Below are 16,448 nucleotides of genomic sequence, written 5' to 3'. Positions count from 1 at the left end.
TGTCAGACACTGCAGTGTGGTAGTGTTTCCCTCAGTAATGATGGCGATGTTTCGTCAGATTATGCGACCTGTCAGACTGTGTAACGGAAGTGATGTTCCGTCGCCACCATCTTGCTATACCCCCGCAGTCCTTTATAGTAAGGATACACTGAGAAGGGGGAACGCGGACATCTTTTTACACCCACCAGAGTTTTGCAACCTATACTTATTTTTACCGTAAAGTGAGTTTATATAGTGAGTTACAGTGCTTAGAACTCCGTCTGACTGGTTAGATGTTGAATTTTAAAAGCAGCGAACTTCTGTCAGATTAGCAAAACTATGAGATGAGCAGGCTTGCCGTTGCTTTTAAAATTCAACATCGAACCAGTTAGACGGAATTATGAGTACTGTATTTCACTATATAAACTCACTTTACTGTTAAAAATAAGTTTAAAATGCAAAATTCCGGTGGGTGTAAGAAGATGTCCGCTTGCCCCCTTCTCAGTTTATCCTTACTAAGGAGGAGTGCGGGGTGTAGCAAGAGGGCGGTGATGGAACACCACCTCCGTTACACATTCTGACGGGTCGCCAAATCTGATGAAACACCAGCCGCTGGTTCTTTGTCGCACTTATAATGACGTGTTTCCCATAGATCGCCCGCCTCCTTTGTATAAATATCAGGGCGGAGCCAGGCCTCGTTCTCTTTGAGTACAGCCAGTGGGGTGTACGTACGCTGTGGACTGTCTGCTCCTGGCTCACCGCTGTTCGCTCGGCAAGTCTCACGAATAAGTCGGCCAGGAACGTGATCAGTCATGGTGAGTGTGTGGCGGCTCTCTCCCTTCTCACACAGCCCGCCATTGTACATGTGTGTGTCTTGTCCCATAGTCCTGCAGTGTGCTCACCGGGGAGCTGACTAATGGTGCATTGTATGCGGGTCCCCCGTGTATCCGGACTGTTCAGTCTGATGTGCAGGCCGTGTAGCACTTTCCTTTAATATTACAAGACGACTGGGTGAGGGTGCATAGACTACATTGAGGTGTCATTGGCTTAGTACAGTGTGTGAGGGTTATGGTTCCCTGCATGGGGATGTACAGGTGTCCCATCTATTCCCATTCATATCTATTGTTATAGTTGCTGTTCCCCGTTTGATGTGGGTGTATGGCCCTGAATGTGGATGGTGTGCTTAGGACTGTACAGATGAGACTGGGAGCTTCTGTCCATTGACTTCAATGGGACAACCTGCATAGAACACCTGTACATCCCTATGTGGGTAACCATGGCCCTTTGTATGTTTTATATGCTGTCATTCACCCATGTGAATCAGGACCCAGGACCCTGCATTCACTAGATCTGGTCTCTCACAGAACATGGAAATGTTAATATTTTAGTAAATTAACTGAATACCTTTTCTCATTAGCAGTCTTGTGACTTTTATCAGTGTCTGGTTAAAGCTTGGAGTTTTAATTCCCTTCTGACTCTTCTGTGAGGCTTCCTGACCCTCTCTGGACAGTCCTGATTGGCCCTTTGCTGATCACATGTACCCTCCAAAAAATACTCTGTAGCAATCCATGCTGAACTGAGCATGTGCAGTGTGACTCCAAGGCTCTGTGCTATCAGCAGATGCTCTGGGCACAGTAAAATGGGGAGGATTGGAGAAGACAGGATCAAACAGCCTTTTTATATATAATGCAGAGGATTAACCACTTAGATTCTAGTGAGTAACCATTATGGATATACAGACTGATTTTACTGTTGTGGGTTTAGTAATGCTTTAGGCCAGTTCCACACTGGAGCTGTGTTGGCGCTAAAGTGCCGTTTTAATGGCGCTGTTTAACCACTTCAATACCAGGCACTTAGACACCTTCCCGCCCAGGCCAATTTTCAGCTTTCAGCGCTGTCGCAATTTGAATGACAATTGCGCGGTCATGCTACACTGTACCCAAGCAAATTTTTTATCATTTTGTTCCCACAAATAGAGCTTTCTTTTGGTGGTATTTGATCACCTCTGCGGTTTTTATGTTTTGCGCAACAAATAAAAGACCGAAAATTTTGAAGAAAAACAAGTTTCTTTGTTTCTGTTAAAACTTTTTGTAAATGAGTACGTTTTCTTCTTCAATGACGGGCACTGATGGGCACTGCTTGTTTGCAGTGATGCCCCTAAGGGTGGCATTGCTGGGCATCACTGCAACATAATGGTGCCAATCAGTGCCCATTTGTGGGCACTGATTGGTACAGATTTGGCACACTGGGCACATGTGGATGACCATGGGGTACATACCTGGCCATCCACATGTTGCCCCTTCCCTGGTGGTCCTAGTGGCGATCCCTGGTGGTCCAGTGTGGTGATCTGCGGGGGGGGCTGCGCTGATAAACAATCAGCGCAGACCCCCCCCCCCCCCCCTGCCAGGAGAGCCGCCGATCGGCTCTCCTCTACTCGCGTCTGTCAGACGCGAGTGAGGAAGAGCCGATCAACGGCTCTTCCTATTGACAGCGTGATCAGCCGTGATTGGACACGGCTGATCACGTGGTAAAGAGCCTCCGCCGGAGGTTTTTTACCAAGATCGGTGCGTCAGACTGACACACCGCTCCACCGATCGCCGCGATGCGTGCCCCCGGGGGCGCGCTGCAGCATGTCATATGATGTCCAGTCAGGATAACAGAACCACTTCCCGGACGTCAATCCGCCATAGGGCGGGCAGGAAGTGGTTAAGCCGTGTGTTTTTGACCGTTGGGGAATGCAACATTGACATTAGTGCTACAAAGCATTGCTACTTGAGCAGCAGCATTGCTTTTTAGGTAGGTGGTAAGCTGCAACTCAACCTCCTGCTTTACTGCTACCTGTGTGAATGAGCCATAATGGTCCACTGACCTTTTGACTGTTGCAATTTTTTCTGCTGTGATCATCAGTACAGCATTCTAGGTTAAGGGACTAGTGTTGGACAAATGGACTATTTTACTAGTAAAGTAGTAAGAGGGTTATAACACCTGTCAGTTTTTTCCATCTCTGTCCTATTGGATATTTCCCTTCACCTGGCTATAGCAGGATGTTAAAAGCATCCCAAAGTGAGGGAATCGGTTATAACAAGTCAGTTGGAAGTAGGGTTGTCCCGATATACCGATACTAGTATCGGTATCGGCACCGATACCGAGCATTTGCCCAAGTACTTGTAATGGGCAAATGCTCCCGATGCTTCCCCCGATACCTAGAGGACAGCTGTGATTGGCGGTGGGGGAGTTACAAGATTCTCCCCCCGCGGCTTTCACCAGCTTTAGTGACATACAGCGGTGATCACTCACAGCTGACTGTCACTGCATCCTCCTCCATGCCCCCTCCGTTCCTCTGTGCCTCTCCGCTGTCCCCTGCATTCCTCTCTCCTTATCTGTCCCCTCCGTTCTCCCCCTCAGTTCCTCCGTCCTCCCCCTCCCTTTGTGTATGGATAGTCAGCTGACTGTCCATTCACATAACTGAAACATTGTAATCTCCTGTGATTACGAAGCCGCTGTCTTCTCTCCATTCTCAGTGCAGCTGACGCTGCAGAGAAAGGGACTGGGGAATCTCTATCCTCTGTCTCTTTCTCTGTCTCAAGGGGGAGATATCAGAGGTCTGTTAAGACCCCTGATATCTCACCAAAGACCCCCCAAAAGGGCTGATTAAAAAAACAATAAAGAATAAAAAAAATATTATTGTAAAAAATAAAAATTGTAAAAAAACAAAAACACACACATACAATGTTCACCCCCCCCCCCCCAAAAAAAAATAGCAAAAAAACTGTCACGTGACATTAAAAAAAGTATCGGTAATCAGTATCGGCGAGTACTTGAAAAAATGTATGGGTACTTGTACTCAGTCCTAAAAAAGTGGTATCGGGACAACCCTAGTTGGAAGGCTTGCCTTCTATTTTTGTTCTGGTACCCCAACATTTGTTCACTCCCCCATAACAATAAATGGGATGTATTTCCCTCACAGGGCACAGACCAATAAAAATCTAGAAAAATTGCTTGGCTGTTGAAGTTCCTTGCCATGGCACACTATCTTCATTGTTAAATGTTCTTGGCACCCCAATTCAGCTTTTTAGTGTGCTGTACCATGCTACTGGAAATCCACAACAGCGACTCTTGGTCTGTTGCACCTTAGGCAGTTTAAATGAATGGGCACCACAACAGACCTGACTGGTGTGAATGGCCCATTAAACAAGCCCTTCCTTGCCTCTGCAACCATAGGCATTGAGGAGACCTTCATCTTCAGTCTACAACAGGCACTGATCTTGGGTTTTCTCTATGTAGAGCACAATCTTGTCAGCCTGCTAGCCTTCTGACATAAATGCACAGGTGTTTCTTTGCTGTTAGAAACCAACTGAAAGTTAACTTTGGAGCAGTGGTTGTCAACTTATATGCTGAGACCTAGGAGGCCACAACTGGCCCCTGATGTTTCCACAGGGCCAGGCATAAGTCTGTATTTGACAAGACCGACATATTATAGCATATGATAGACTGCAGAAATGCAAAAGATGTGGTTGCAGGCAGGGCACTATGACTTTAAAGCATTAGTTTCCATGAGGATATAAATCTAACATCCAGTATGGGAAGAGATGCTCTTTAAAACAGGAGATTTGCAAGTTTGATAAAAAGTTACCCAGTATAATGGAAATGATGTAAGTGAAATGCATTGAAACAGTATTAAGTGACATAAAAGCTTTTTGTCTTTACCTGACATGATTTGCAAGAATAGTAATTATGTGAACTTTTCCCACAGGCATTTAAAGACACAGGCAAAGCACCTGTTGATTCGGAGGTGGCCATCCATCGCATCCGTATTACACTCACCAGCCGCAATGTGAAATCTCTGGAAAAGGGTATGTTTACATTTAAAAAAAAAAAATTGTAAGACTCTTAATGTGTTGTGAGTTATCACATTTGAGCAAGAGATTTAGATTTAATCCTTGATGCATACCTCTGGTAAACATTTTGCTATTGAGCTGCTTGTGTAGGTTTTATCTTGTCCAGGGATATGAAGTTTTATCATATGTATTATGATCTGGTTGGCAATGAGGATAACATTTTGTCAATGATGTACAGTGATTGATTTATACGCTATTCTGAGCTGACCTTGGAAATGCAACTGGGTTAACATGCCTTTGTATCACTTAACAAGAGTTAATATCCATAGATTGTGTGATGTATAATAAAATCTTACTATGATGGCACTCTAATGGTAATTTGTCTCCTAGTCTGTGCTGATCTGATCCGTGGAGCAAAGGAGAAGAACTTGAAGGTGAAGGGACCTGTGCGCATGCCCACCAAGGTAATGACTGATATGGTGAAATCTTGTTATAGTGAGGCTAAGTTCACACTTGTGCTGCTGTCATGCTTTGCCTTCAGAAAATGCAGGGAACAGGACCCCTGCACCTTTTCTGAAAATGGGGCTTGTATGGAAACCACAAATGCGGTGCTTTTTGTGTGGGTGGTTACAGCTGTAGGAACAGGTACAGACCTGCAGCAGCAATCACTGTGAACCTAGCCTAAATGTATGGTGTGCAGCAGGATCTGTGCTTTAGAACTAATTTTAGATTACTTCCGCAGTTTAGTGTAAAGTGAGAATCTTGTTAGGATGGTGACTGAGGAATGTATGGTAGAATAAGTTTTGAGTTTAAGCGTTAATCTTTAAGACAGAAGTAGGCTTAAAAAAATTGCCAGCAGGTTATAAGACTTGGACCCCTTTCACACTGAGCTGTGTTGGTGCAAAAGTGTGCTCGATGTAGCAGGGCTTTAGCACCGTTTTAAAGGGGTTGTAAGTAGAGGTCGACCGATATATCGGCCGGCCGATATATCGGCCGATATTTGGCGTTTTTTACTTAATCGGCATCGGCCGATTGTGCTGATAAAAAAGGCCGATTATAACTTCAGCCGTGACTTGCAAATGACTTCTGTAATATAAGTCAATGCAAGTTGCCTGAAAGTTATCTTCTCTCCTTCTCTGGGCAGCCTGCCAAGTCTGATAAGAAGATACATTTGTATCTCTTCAAGTTCTTTTTTATCAATAGACTGAACTCCGTGGAGAAGTTTTCAGTTTAACCATTTAAAGACTAAATCTTTTCTGACACTTGTTGCTTACAAGTAAAAATCCTGTATTTTCTGCTAGAAAATCACTTAGAACCCCCAAACATTATATATATATTTTTTTTAGCAGAGACCCTAGGGAATAAAATAGCGGTTGTTGCAATATTTTATGTCACACGGTATTTGCGCAGCGGTCTTTCAAACGCAATTTAAAAAAAAAATACACTAATAAATTAAAAAAAAAAACTAAGCAGTAAAGTTAGCCCATTTTTTTTTGTCCAAAAGTTTTGATTACCTGTTTTTGTGTATTAATTTTTAAGATATAGTTTTTTTTTTATATTTTTTTTAATCTAAATTCTACATACAAGTGAACTGATTGGAGGTTTGTTTTGTTTAATAAATGTTTAAATGTAAAAAAAATTTCTGTATCACTTTAGGTTGCTTTCACACTGGAGCGGGCATGCGTTGACGGTAAAACGCTGCTAGTTTTAGCGGCGCTTTACCGTCATTTTAGCGGCGCTATTCGGCTGCTAGCGGGGAGCTTATCACCCAGCAGCAGCCGAGGAAGAGGTTAAATGCGCGCCTGAAGCGCCGCTGCCGAAACGCTTTGCAGGCGCTTTGGCAGCGGTGTGCATTCATTTCAATGGGCAGGAGTGGTGGTATACACCGCTCCAAAGATGCTGCTTGCAGGACTTTTTTTTAACATCCTGCCAGCGCATCGCCTCAGTGTGAAAGCTCTCGGGATATCACACTGAGACTGCAGGGGAGCCGTTTTACAGGCACTTTACAGGCGCTATTTTTAGCCCAAAAGCGCCTGAAAAAAGCCCCAGTGTGAAAGGGGTCTAAATGTTAGATTTTATGAGATGAAGGGGAAAAAAAAAAAAAAAAAATCGGCCTAATATATCGGCCCAAAAAAATCGGCATCACATATCGGCCATCGGCCACTGCGATTTCTAAATATCGGCATCGGCATCAGCCAGAGAAAAACCCATATCGGTCGACCTCTAGTTGTAAGTGTTTTTCACCTTAATGCATCCTATGCATTAAGGTGAAAAAACACCTGTCAGTGCCCAGACCCCCCATTTTACTTACCTGAACCCTTGAACTTGTCCCATGGGGACAAACCTTCTCTGCTAGGGGCTTCTCGGCTGCTGATTGGATAGATTGATGGCAGCGCAGCCATTGGCTCCCACTGCTGTCAACCAAATACAATGGGGCAGGGCTGAGTCCTGCAAGGTAATGCCCCCCCCCCCAGATCACTTCTCCCAGGGGGTTATCTGATGCAGGGAGGAGCCGAGACAGCTTCCAAGGGACCCCTGAACACCAGGATTGGGGCCAGTGTGCAAAACGAGCTGCACAGTGAAGGCAAGTATGCATGTTTAGAAAAAAAAACCTTTAGTGTCACTTTAAGCAGCGCTTTTGCACCTCTTTTTGACCACTAGCGAAGGTTAAAAAAACTCATGTTGCAACACTTCTGAAGCACTGCCCATTCATTTTAATAGATGCAGTGCTCCCAAACTGCCCCAAAGATGCTGCTTGCAGAACTTTTCCCAACTTGCCAAAAGCGCACTGCCTCAGTGTGAAAAGACACATTGAAATAGATGGTTTTCAGGCGCCATTTCTAGTGCAAAAAGCCTGAAAACCACCTCAGTTTGAAAGGGTTCTTAAGTCTTTTGCCTAAAATTTGACTTTCCTGCCAGCAAATGTTTGCATAGTACAATAGTGTATAGTCTGGCATTGTAGATACCTGAAACAGAGCTAGGTAATGAGATTATGTAACTTCTGCATGAATGGTAGTCACATCAGTGCCTGGCAAGGATGCAAAACAAGATGGGGGGGCACCTGAAGGATGGAGGATATAACATGACACTGGGGGGGGGGGAGAGACAGTGGGTACAGGTAGCTTGCTCCCAGGGGTGGAGTGAAACATGTTTGGTGTGGCCTGGCTTCAGTCCAGGCTGAGACTGCCATTCACTTCACCTCATACATATGGGTCTGCTCTTTGATGTGTGGCTAATGGATCTTTTTTCCTCTGACATTCAGCCCTTCAATTGCACATTATCTTGTCAAAGGTGTGAACCAGGCACATGAGGCATTTTACAAGAGTTGGCTGTTGGCTCTAAAAAAGGTAGTATAGTAAGGCTGGGGAAAAAATCTATTTAAATCTTGAGTTGAGGGGTCAAATCGATTCAAAATTTAAGCAAATCGATTAAAAAAAAAATAGAAAATTTCACCGAGCCAGTCCTGAGGAGCTGTGGGCAGGAGTTTTTAGGCGAGGCTGCAGCTTCGGCCTAGTCCGTGAGGCTGAGGCCTCTCCTCAAAACTCCTGCCAGCAGCTCCTAAGGACCGGCGTGGTGTCCAAAAAAACTCAATTTGAATCGTAAATCAAGTTTTTTTAACGATCGCAGATTTTATTTTTTTGAGAATCTCCCAGCCCTATAGTATAGGCATCTTCCCAATGTAAACACTTGAGGTCTAGTGGCTAAACAATATTGGAGGTGGTAAAGGCTGTTAAAGTAACAATATGCTTGCTGTGTGCAATGGATTTGCAGTGTCCCCAAACACCTGAGGTACCCCACTGGTGCTCTAGGTTCACCTTCTGTCTGCCCCATAGAATGCTACTTTCTCTGTGGGCAGATATGCAGGCTTGCTCCCAAGCCAGGCTTTGCATGCTTGGCTCAGGCCTGCTCCCTAACATGATTTGAATGACAGCAGCAGGAACCATTGGCTCTCTGCTGCTTAGTGAAGCTTGTGAGAAGGAATAGAGACCTGAAGCCAGGCACAGCACTGGGATTGATACGGGACTTGTAAGTGTTTAAGGGTGGGCAGGTAGCCATGCTGTTTTCCTTAATGCAGAGAATGCATTAAAGTGTCACTAAAAAAAACTTTTAGTTTTTGGACAGTGCAAATGGAGTAGATCACTTTTATTGCTGTCTGTTCCCCTGTTGGGGAGATTCACACTCCATACTTACGATTATGGAAAGTGATTACAAGAAAATCCCAAACTTTATTACTTTCCTGGGGGCAAACTTGAGGGGAAGTCTTCCATTGGACATTAGTTCTGGTGATATGGGGGGGACATCTGATTCCCTTAGTTTGCAGGGATTGCATTACTTCCTGTTTTGCTCATGAGACAGGAAGTGAAAGTAAATCTCCCCAATCAGACAAGATGGCAAACATCTGACTTTCCCTTACTCTATCCAAATTGAGAAAAGTTTTGCCTTTAATTCTATAAGGTAAACTTTTTTGCCTTTACAACCTTTTTTTATGTGAATTTCATAATGTGTGATCTTGAGCAACTGAAACTTCATACATTCTGTCTGCTGTGGTTTGTCATCTAGTTGACATGGAAATCATGTTTTTTTTGTATCAAAAGTGGTGGGACAATCTTTTTTTTTTTTTTTTTTTTTTTTCCTGGGAAATCTTCAGATGGAGACACCTGTTCTGGTGACAACTGATTACTTTCACTTTGTAAAGATTTTCTTGCTCTCTGGAACTTTTAATGGCAATCTCTCCCTGATGGGGCAGTGACTTGACTGACAGGATCTAATAACCCTTCCCTACTTTATCCAAAGCTAAACGGACTTTAAATACATGGTGGTTGGTTTTAAAATTACTAGGCTGTGCATTTGGGTATAACAATTCTATAGAGTTCTGACATGCAGTATATTAGATTGGTGAGTCCAGTTGATTCCATGACTTGCAAAGAAACTTATATCTGTAGAAATTAAACCTCAAGCTTATAGTAGATAATCTTGATATTTTTTTAAGTCTAAATTTTTGTCTTTTAGACTCTGCGCATTACTACAAGAAAAACCCCTTGTGGTGAGGGTTCCAAGACATGGGATAGATTCCAGATGAGGATCCACAAGCGCCTGATTGATCTACACAGTCCCTCTGAGATTGTGAAGCAGATTACTTCCATCAGTATTGAACCTGGTGTAGAAGTTGAAGTGACCATTGCTGATGCATAAATACCACCTTTGAATAAAAGTTACCACCATATTCCAGTTTCTTTAACTTTATTTAAAACAAGTAGTGAACAAAAACTATAGCCACACAAATGTTTTGGTGCAAAAATGTTCAAACTGAAAGCCGCAATGAAGTTTAATAGGATCCAGTTGAGTTTATCGGCCAAAATGAGTCACAGTGTTTGGCAGCTTACCAGTCCCTTTCCCCAGCTTGTGCTTTTAGAATAAGACCAAGTAGCGCACTGCACTGGGATGAAATGGTTAGGGATCCAATAGTCTGAAGAAGGAAGGTGGACTCTCTGAACAAGCCTTTAACCCATATTGGATTATCTTGACCATTTTATCCTGATTTAGTGTGCTACTTTGATATCTATTCCACAACTCCAAGCCCCCGATGAAAGGAGGGGACTGGACATCTTTTAAAACTCATTGGACCATACTACTGTGCCTTTTTAGTGATGTAAAAAATCAACATCCTATTACATTCTCGAAGACTTGAGCATTACTACAACAGTGACCTATGCTGTATTCATCTTTTTAGAGGGCTGTCTTCACTACATGCCTGGAAATGGTTTACATGGCATCCAGCTTTTCACCAATTCTGAAGTCTCTGAAAATATTTCTAACAGATTAGGAAGAGGTCAAAATCTGTCAGGTTTCTCAATACAGAATTGAGATTCTCATGTAATCACTTATCAGTGAAACCTATAAGGTTCTTCCCTTTCTCCACAAAGATGAGCACGTGTTATGGGGAGGAGATTGGCTGAAAAGCAGAACTATCTTCTGTCACAAACTGAGCAGGCTGTTTATTACTGAAGAGACTTGACTAAATTATACCTGCTTGCTATCTTCTGATATGTAAACTGAGGTATGCGTGTACAGCTCAATTTACCTCATTGGCACCATCCCTACATGCACAGGAGTGAGCCATGGTTCTGATTTGACAGGTCAAATTGCATGATGTCACACCCCATTGCTGGCAATGGAGCCATTCAAATGGTTGTGACTTAAGTCGCAGCAACTTTGAAAAGGTTCCTGCACTACTTTTTGTAATTTTATTGCGGCTTGCGTTTACTTTTAAGTTGCGAGCTGCAAAAAATGGCACATCAAAATTGCACTGATCAGGCAGCTTTGAAATTGAACTGAAGTAACACCATTTTAAAACCACAACAGTGTGAGCAAGGCCAAATTGCAGATGACCAGCACTCGGCAGAAGATGTTGGCGATGGCTGGGGGACAACTGAAGGAAGGTATGTTTAGCCCAGCTTTACCACTGCAGGGCAGTCTATTCTATTAGTATGGAACACGGCTAGTAATAGTTGCTGTGACGCTGCCTCTCACAGCATGTATATTTTATCCCTGGTGGTACAGTGGGGCTCTGTCTAAAACAATCTCCTAGGTGAGAACCATTTCAGTCAGGCTACCTCTAGGTTTCTACTTTCTTGGGTACTACTTTTGAAAACTGATGCCTGGCATGTTAACTGAACATAGATGAGGGATTTTCTGATCTGCATGGTTGCGCTATACTAGGGATAGGCTGAACCCCATTCTGTTTGCACCAGAACATACCGAACAGGCAAAAAATTTGGATGAACGCCGTTATGGGATTAAATTAAATAGATTAAAGTCTATGGGACACAAACATGAATAATAAAAATAATATATAATAAAGTGCTCATTTTAAAGGCTTGTATGCAAGTTATTGTCAAAGTTTCTTTTTTTTTTTTAGTGCTTAACCACTTCCTGCCCAGCCTATAGCAGATTGACGGCTGGGCGGTGGTTCTGCTATCCTGACTGGGTATCATGACCTCCAGCAGGATAACATGCGGGCATGCATTGCGGCGATCGGTGGAGCGTTGTCAGTCTGACACACCACTACACCGATCTTGGCAAGTGATCAGCCGTGTCCAATCATGGCTGATCACAATGTCAATAGGAAGAGCCGTTGATCAGCTTTTCCTCACTTGTGCCTGACAGATGCGAGTAGAGGAGAGCCAATCGGCAGCTCTCCTGATGGGGGGGGGTCTGCGCTGATTGTTTATCAGCGCAGCCTCCCCTCAGATGACTACACTGGACCACCAGGGACTCCACTAGGAGCACCAGGGAATAGGGCAACATGTGGATTGGCAGGTATGTACCCCATGGCCATCCACATGTGCCCACTGATTGGCACCATTATATTTCAGTTCTGCCCAGTAATGCCACCTGTCAGTACATATCGGTGCCCGTCAGTGCAGCCGAAAATGTACTTATTTACAAAAAATTTTAACTAACATTTTTGGTCTTTTTATTGCGCAAAAAAATAAAAACCGCTGAGGTGATCAAATACCACCAAAAAGCTCTATTTGTGGGAACAAAATTATAAAAAAATTGGGTACAGTGTAGCATGACCGCACAATTGTCATTAAAATTGCAACAGCGCTGAAAATTGGCCTGGGCGGTTAGGTGTCTAAGTGCCTGGTGTTAAAGTGAAAATTTAAATGATATTTCTTTAAATATCATGCCTGGGGGGTGTCTATGCCTGTAAAGGGGTGATTTTTTTTTTTTTTTTTTTTCCCCCCCCTGTGTTTAGAACAGTACCACAGCAAAATGACATTTCTAAAGGAAAAATTGTCATTTAACCACTTTCAGACCAGCTCATGCCGATATGTCGGTACTTTGAAGAAGGATCATTGTTATGGTAGTAGCTAGCAATTTTGAAGTGTGACACGTTTGGTATCAATTTACTCAGCGTAACATTCTTTCACAATATAAAAAAATCGGGCTAACTTTACTGTTTTTTAATTTAAAAAAGTGTGTTTGTAAGACTGCTGCGCAAATACAGTGGGACGAAGTATTGCAACGGCTGCCACTTAATTCTCTAGGGTGCAAAAAACCTATTAACTTGTAAACACATCTCAGAAAGAGGCTTGGTCCTTAGGTGGTTAAAGCTGATCGTGGCTGTAATGAATTGTTGGGTCTTGGCAATATAGATAAAAATCATTGAAAAAAGAGCATGTGGTCCCCCCAGTCCATTACCAGGCCCTTTGGGTCTGGTATGAATATTAAGGGGAACCCCAAACCAAAATTTAAAAAATTGCGTGGGGGTCCCCCTAAAATCCATACCAGGCCCTTTGGGTCTGATATGGAAGTTAAGGGGAAACCCTGTGCCAAATAAAAAAAAAAAAAAAATGCTGTAGGGCTCCCCCTCAATCCATACCAGACCTTTCAGGTCTGGATTTTAAGGGGAAACCTGCGCCAAAATTAAAGGCGTTGGGGTCCCCCTCAAAATCCATACCAGACCCTTAGCATGCAACCTGGCAGGCTACAGGAAAAGGGATGAGAGAGTGTCCCCCTCCTGAACCGTACCAGGCCACATGCTCTCAACATGGGGAGGGTGCTTTGGGGTAGCCCCCCAAAGCACCTTGTCCCCATGTTGATGGGACAAGGGCCTCATCCCCACAACCCATGCCCGGTGGTTGTGAGGGTATGCGAGTGGGGGGCTTATCAGAATCTGGAAGCCCCCTTTTAACAAGGGGACCCCCAGATCCCGGCCTCTTCTTTTTTTTTTTTTTTTTTTCTCCGCTTCTTTTTCTGGTCTTCCTTCGGTTTTCCCCTTCCTCCATCTTCTTCACACACTTCTTCCTCCGGTCTTCTCCATCTTCTTCCTGCTTCATCCTCCAGACTGTCTCGACTCGATGGGAGGCTCCCGCTGTGTGACTCTAAACGGTTGACCCTGACTCCATGGGAAGTCCCAGTGATGTCAGAGGGGGTGGGGTCACCAAGTGGCACCGCCCTCGGTTATATAAGAACTGTCACAAGAACAGAAGTGTCACACAGTGGAAGCCTCCCATTGAGGCGGGGGAAGGAGAGAAACCGAAGGAAGACCAGAAGAAGATGGAGGATGAAGCTGGGGGGAAAGAAGAAGACATTATTATTATTAAAGGAATTGTCAAAAACCGGCTATTGTCGTTTTTTTTTTTTTTTTTGTTTTTTTTACCATTTTGACACTTTTTTTTTTGTGAAATGGTAGGGGTACTTGTACCCCATTACCAATTCACACAGGGTAATGGGGGCTTCCAGATTATGATAAGCCCCCCTGCCCGCATACCCCCACAACTACCGGGCAAGGATTGTGGGGATGAGGCCCCTGTCAACATGGGGACAAAGTGCTTTGGGGGGGTACGGTTCAGGAGGGGAGGGCGCTCTCTCGTGTCCCCCCCCCCTTTTCCTGCGGCCTGCCAGGTTGCGTGCTCTAAGGGTCTGGTATGGATTTCGCGGGGGAACTCTACACCATTCTTTTTAATTTTGGCGCAAGGTTCCCCTTAAAATCTATACCTCAGGTCTGGTATGAATTTTTAGGGGACCCCTACGCCATTTTTTTAAAATTTTGGTTCGGTGTTCCCCTTAATATTCATACCAGACCCAAAGGGCCTGGTAATGGACTGAGGGGCATCCCGTGCTTTTTTTTTTTTTTTTTTTAATGATTTTTATCTATATTGCCGGGACCCGACAATTAATTACAGCTGCATATTGGTCGGTGTTCGCAGAACATCCGAACAAACAAAATTCGGCCCGAACTTATGCTCGGGCCGAACCATTCGCCCATCCCTACTCTACACTGGTGCTCTAGATAATGTAACAAACTGAAAACAGCTCTTAAGCCCTGTTTCACATTGATGTGGGATTGAAATCATACAAGTTCAGTTGAACGTGCACAATTTCATTCCCGCATGTCAGTCTGACTATTTTAGACATCTGTGCGGTTTCCTGCACAGATGTGTAATGAAATCACCAAAAGTAGTACAGAAACTACTTTTGGGAATTGGTGCGGCGCTGCTCTGATTCGGACAGTTCCATTGCAGGCAATAGCTGCTGATTTCACATGTCAAATCGCATGCCAAATCGCATGAATATGAACCAGGGCTAAAAGCCATTCTGTAAAAAGCAAGTTAATGTCTTACTACTGTCCATGCTAGCAAGCTCTGCTTAGTGTTATTCCTGCACAGTATCCCACTGTTATTCTTAAGATTTCAATGCAAAAGTTTTGGTTGGCAAGCAGAAGATTTCTCTATCAGAGGATCATTTTTCTGTAAAAGACAGCGGCAAAAAATGTATAAATTTCCATTTGTATTGCGGCTTCCAATTTTCTCTTGTCATAGGGACTTTAGGTCTGCTGCCTCTTGCCAGAATATACATTGAGAGCAAACTTTTAATAGATATATAAGCCAAAAACATATAATATTGCAGCTTAATTGTGGTGGCTCTTAATTTTATTACAGGAACTTGTGGAGCACTGTTAATTTACATATATTGCACTTTCACATTAGGCCCTGCCCACAATCAGGCCACTAAAAGGTCACTGCCCTGATTATTAGTGCAGCCTCATCAGTGTACAACAATGAAGGAGAAAAATTACTTATTTGAAAAATTTTATAACAGAAACTAAGACAAACATTTGTTTTTCGGTCTTTTTTGTTTAGCAAAAAATAAAAAACCCAGTGGTGATTAAATACCACCAAAAGAAAACAAAAAAATTATAAAAATTTCATATGGGTACTGACCTCACAATTGTCATTTATTGCTAATTCACACGTTGGCCCTTTTGCATGTGATCAGCTGTGTCCAATCACTGCTGGTCACGTGCAAACAAACTTGCTGGTTATCAGCATTCCTTTCCTCACGTGTGGTCATAGTATGAGGAGAGGAGAGCCCAGGATCTGTTGAATACTGCAGATCGTTGAGTAATGCCTCTGACGATATGCGCAATACGTAAGGTCACTTACCGATCAGCTGTGTGACGTCAACGCTGCCTATGCGCAGATTGTCAGAGGCATTATCCGTTGATCAAAAAAGCGTGATCTGCAGTGTCTCGATAGAACACCGGCATGTTGATGAGGATCTCTTGCTCCGCTCTGGTCCCACACCCCGTGCAACATTGTTGGACTCCCCGGTTACATGCCAGTGCTGTGTATTTCTTCTCCGTCCATTTCCTGTCACACTTCTTGTGTTACCAAATACAGAGAGCTTCTCCCCTCCCGTGCTGTGGGCTGTCACTTAGGTGTACCAGTGAGAATGGGATACTGACAGAAACCGTATGCCACCAATGGGAGACACCAGTGTTCTGTCAATTACTGCAGATCGCGCGTTGTCGGATAATGCCTCAGACGATCTGCGCATGCGCAGTGTTGATCTCACGCCATCTCAGCTGGAGTGATGTCACTACTGGGCATACGCAGATCGTCGGAGGCATCCAATGATCTGCAGTATTTGACAGAACACCGGTAATGGTAACTCTGATAGCACACATTTACACTGATCCTCACTTCCCTGATTATCAGTGCAGCCTCATCAGCGCACACCAGTGAAGGGGAAAAATGCTAAATTTTATAACAGAAACTAAGAGAAACATTTGTTTTTCTGGTCTTTTTTGTTTGTTTAGTAAAAAACCCAGTGGTGAAT

The 16,448-nt window shown here is 43.7% G+C and overlaps 1 protein-coding gene and 1 non-coding gene across 2 annotated transcripts; both read left to right on the top strand.

Annotated features, from left to right (window-relative positions):
• The first annotated feature begins 655 nt into the window (after window positions 1–655).
• On the top strand, window positions 656–10,041 carry RPS20 (ribosomal protein S20). Its single transcript, XM_073631644.1, has 4 exons — window positions 656–794; window positions 4,733–4,832; window positions 5,208–5,281; window positions 9,828–10,041. The coding sequence occupies exons 1-4, from the start codon at window positions 792–794 to the stop codon at window positions 10,008–10,010; spliced, it is 360 nt and encodes a 119-aa protein (XP_073487745.1). The 5' UTR covers window positions 656–791; the 3' UTR covers window positions 10,011–10,041.
• Window positions 5,020–5,086, top strand: LOC141146561 (small nucleolar RNA U54). The gene has a single exon (XR_012244954.1). It is a non-coding gene; the product is annotated as a small nucleolar RNA U54 (small nucleolar RNA).
• Window positions 10,042–16,448: the final 6,407 nt, after the last annotated feature.

Source organism: Aquarana catesbeiana, linkage group LG05 (assembly GCF_042186555.1).
Source record: "Aquarana catesbeiana isolate 2022-GZ linkage group LG05, ASM4218655v1, whole genome shotgun sequence".
In the NCBI taxonomy this organism is placed as follows: domain Eukaryota; kingdom Metazoa; phylum Chordata; class Amphibia; order Anura; family Ranidae; genus Aquarana; species Aquarana catesbeiana.
Note: the sequence above shows the minus strand (reverse complement) of the source record. Positions and strands in the feature narration are given on the sequence as shown.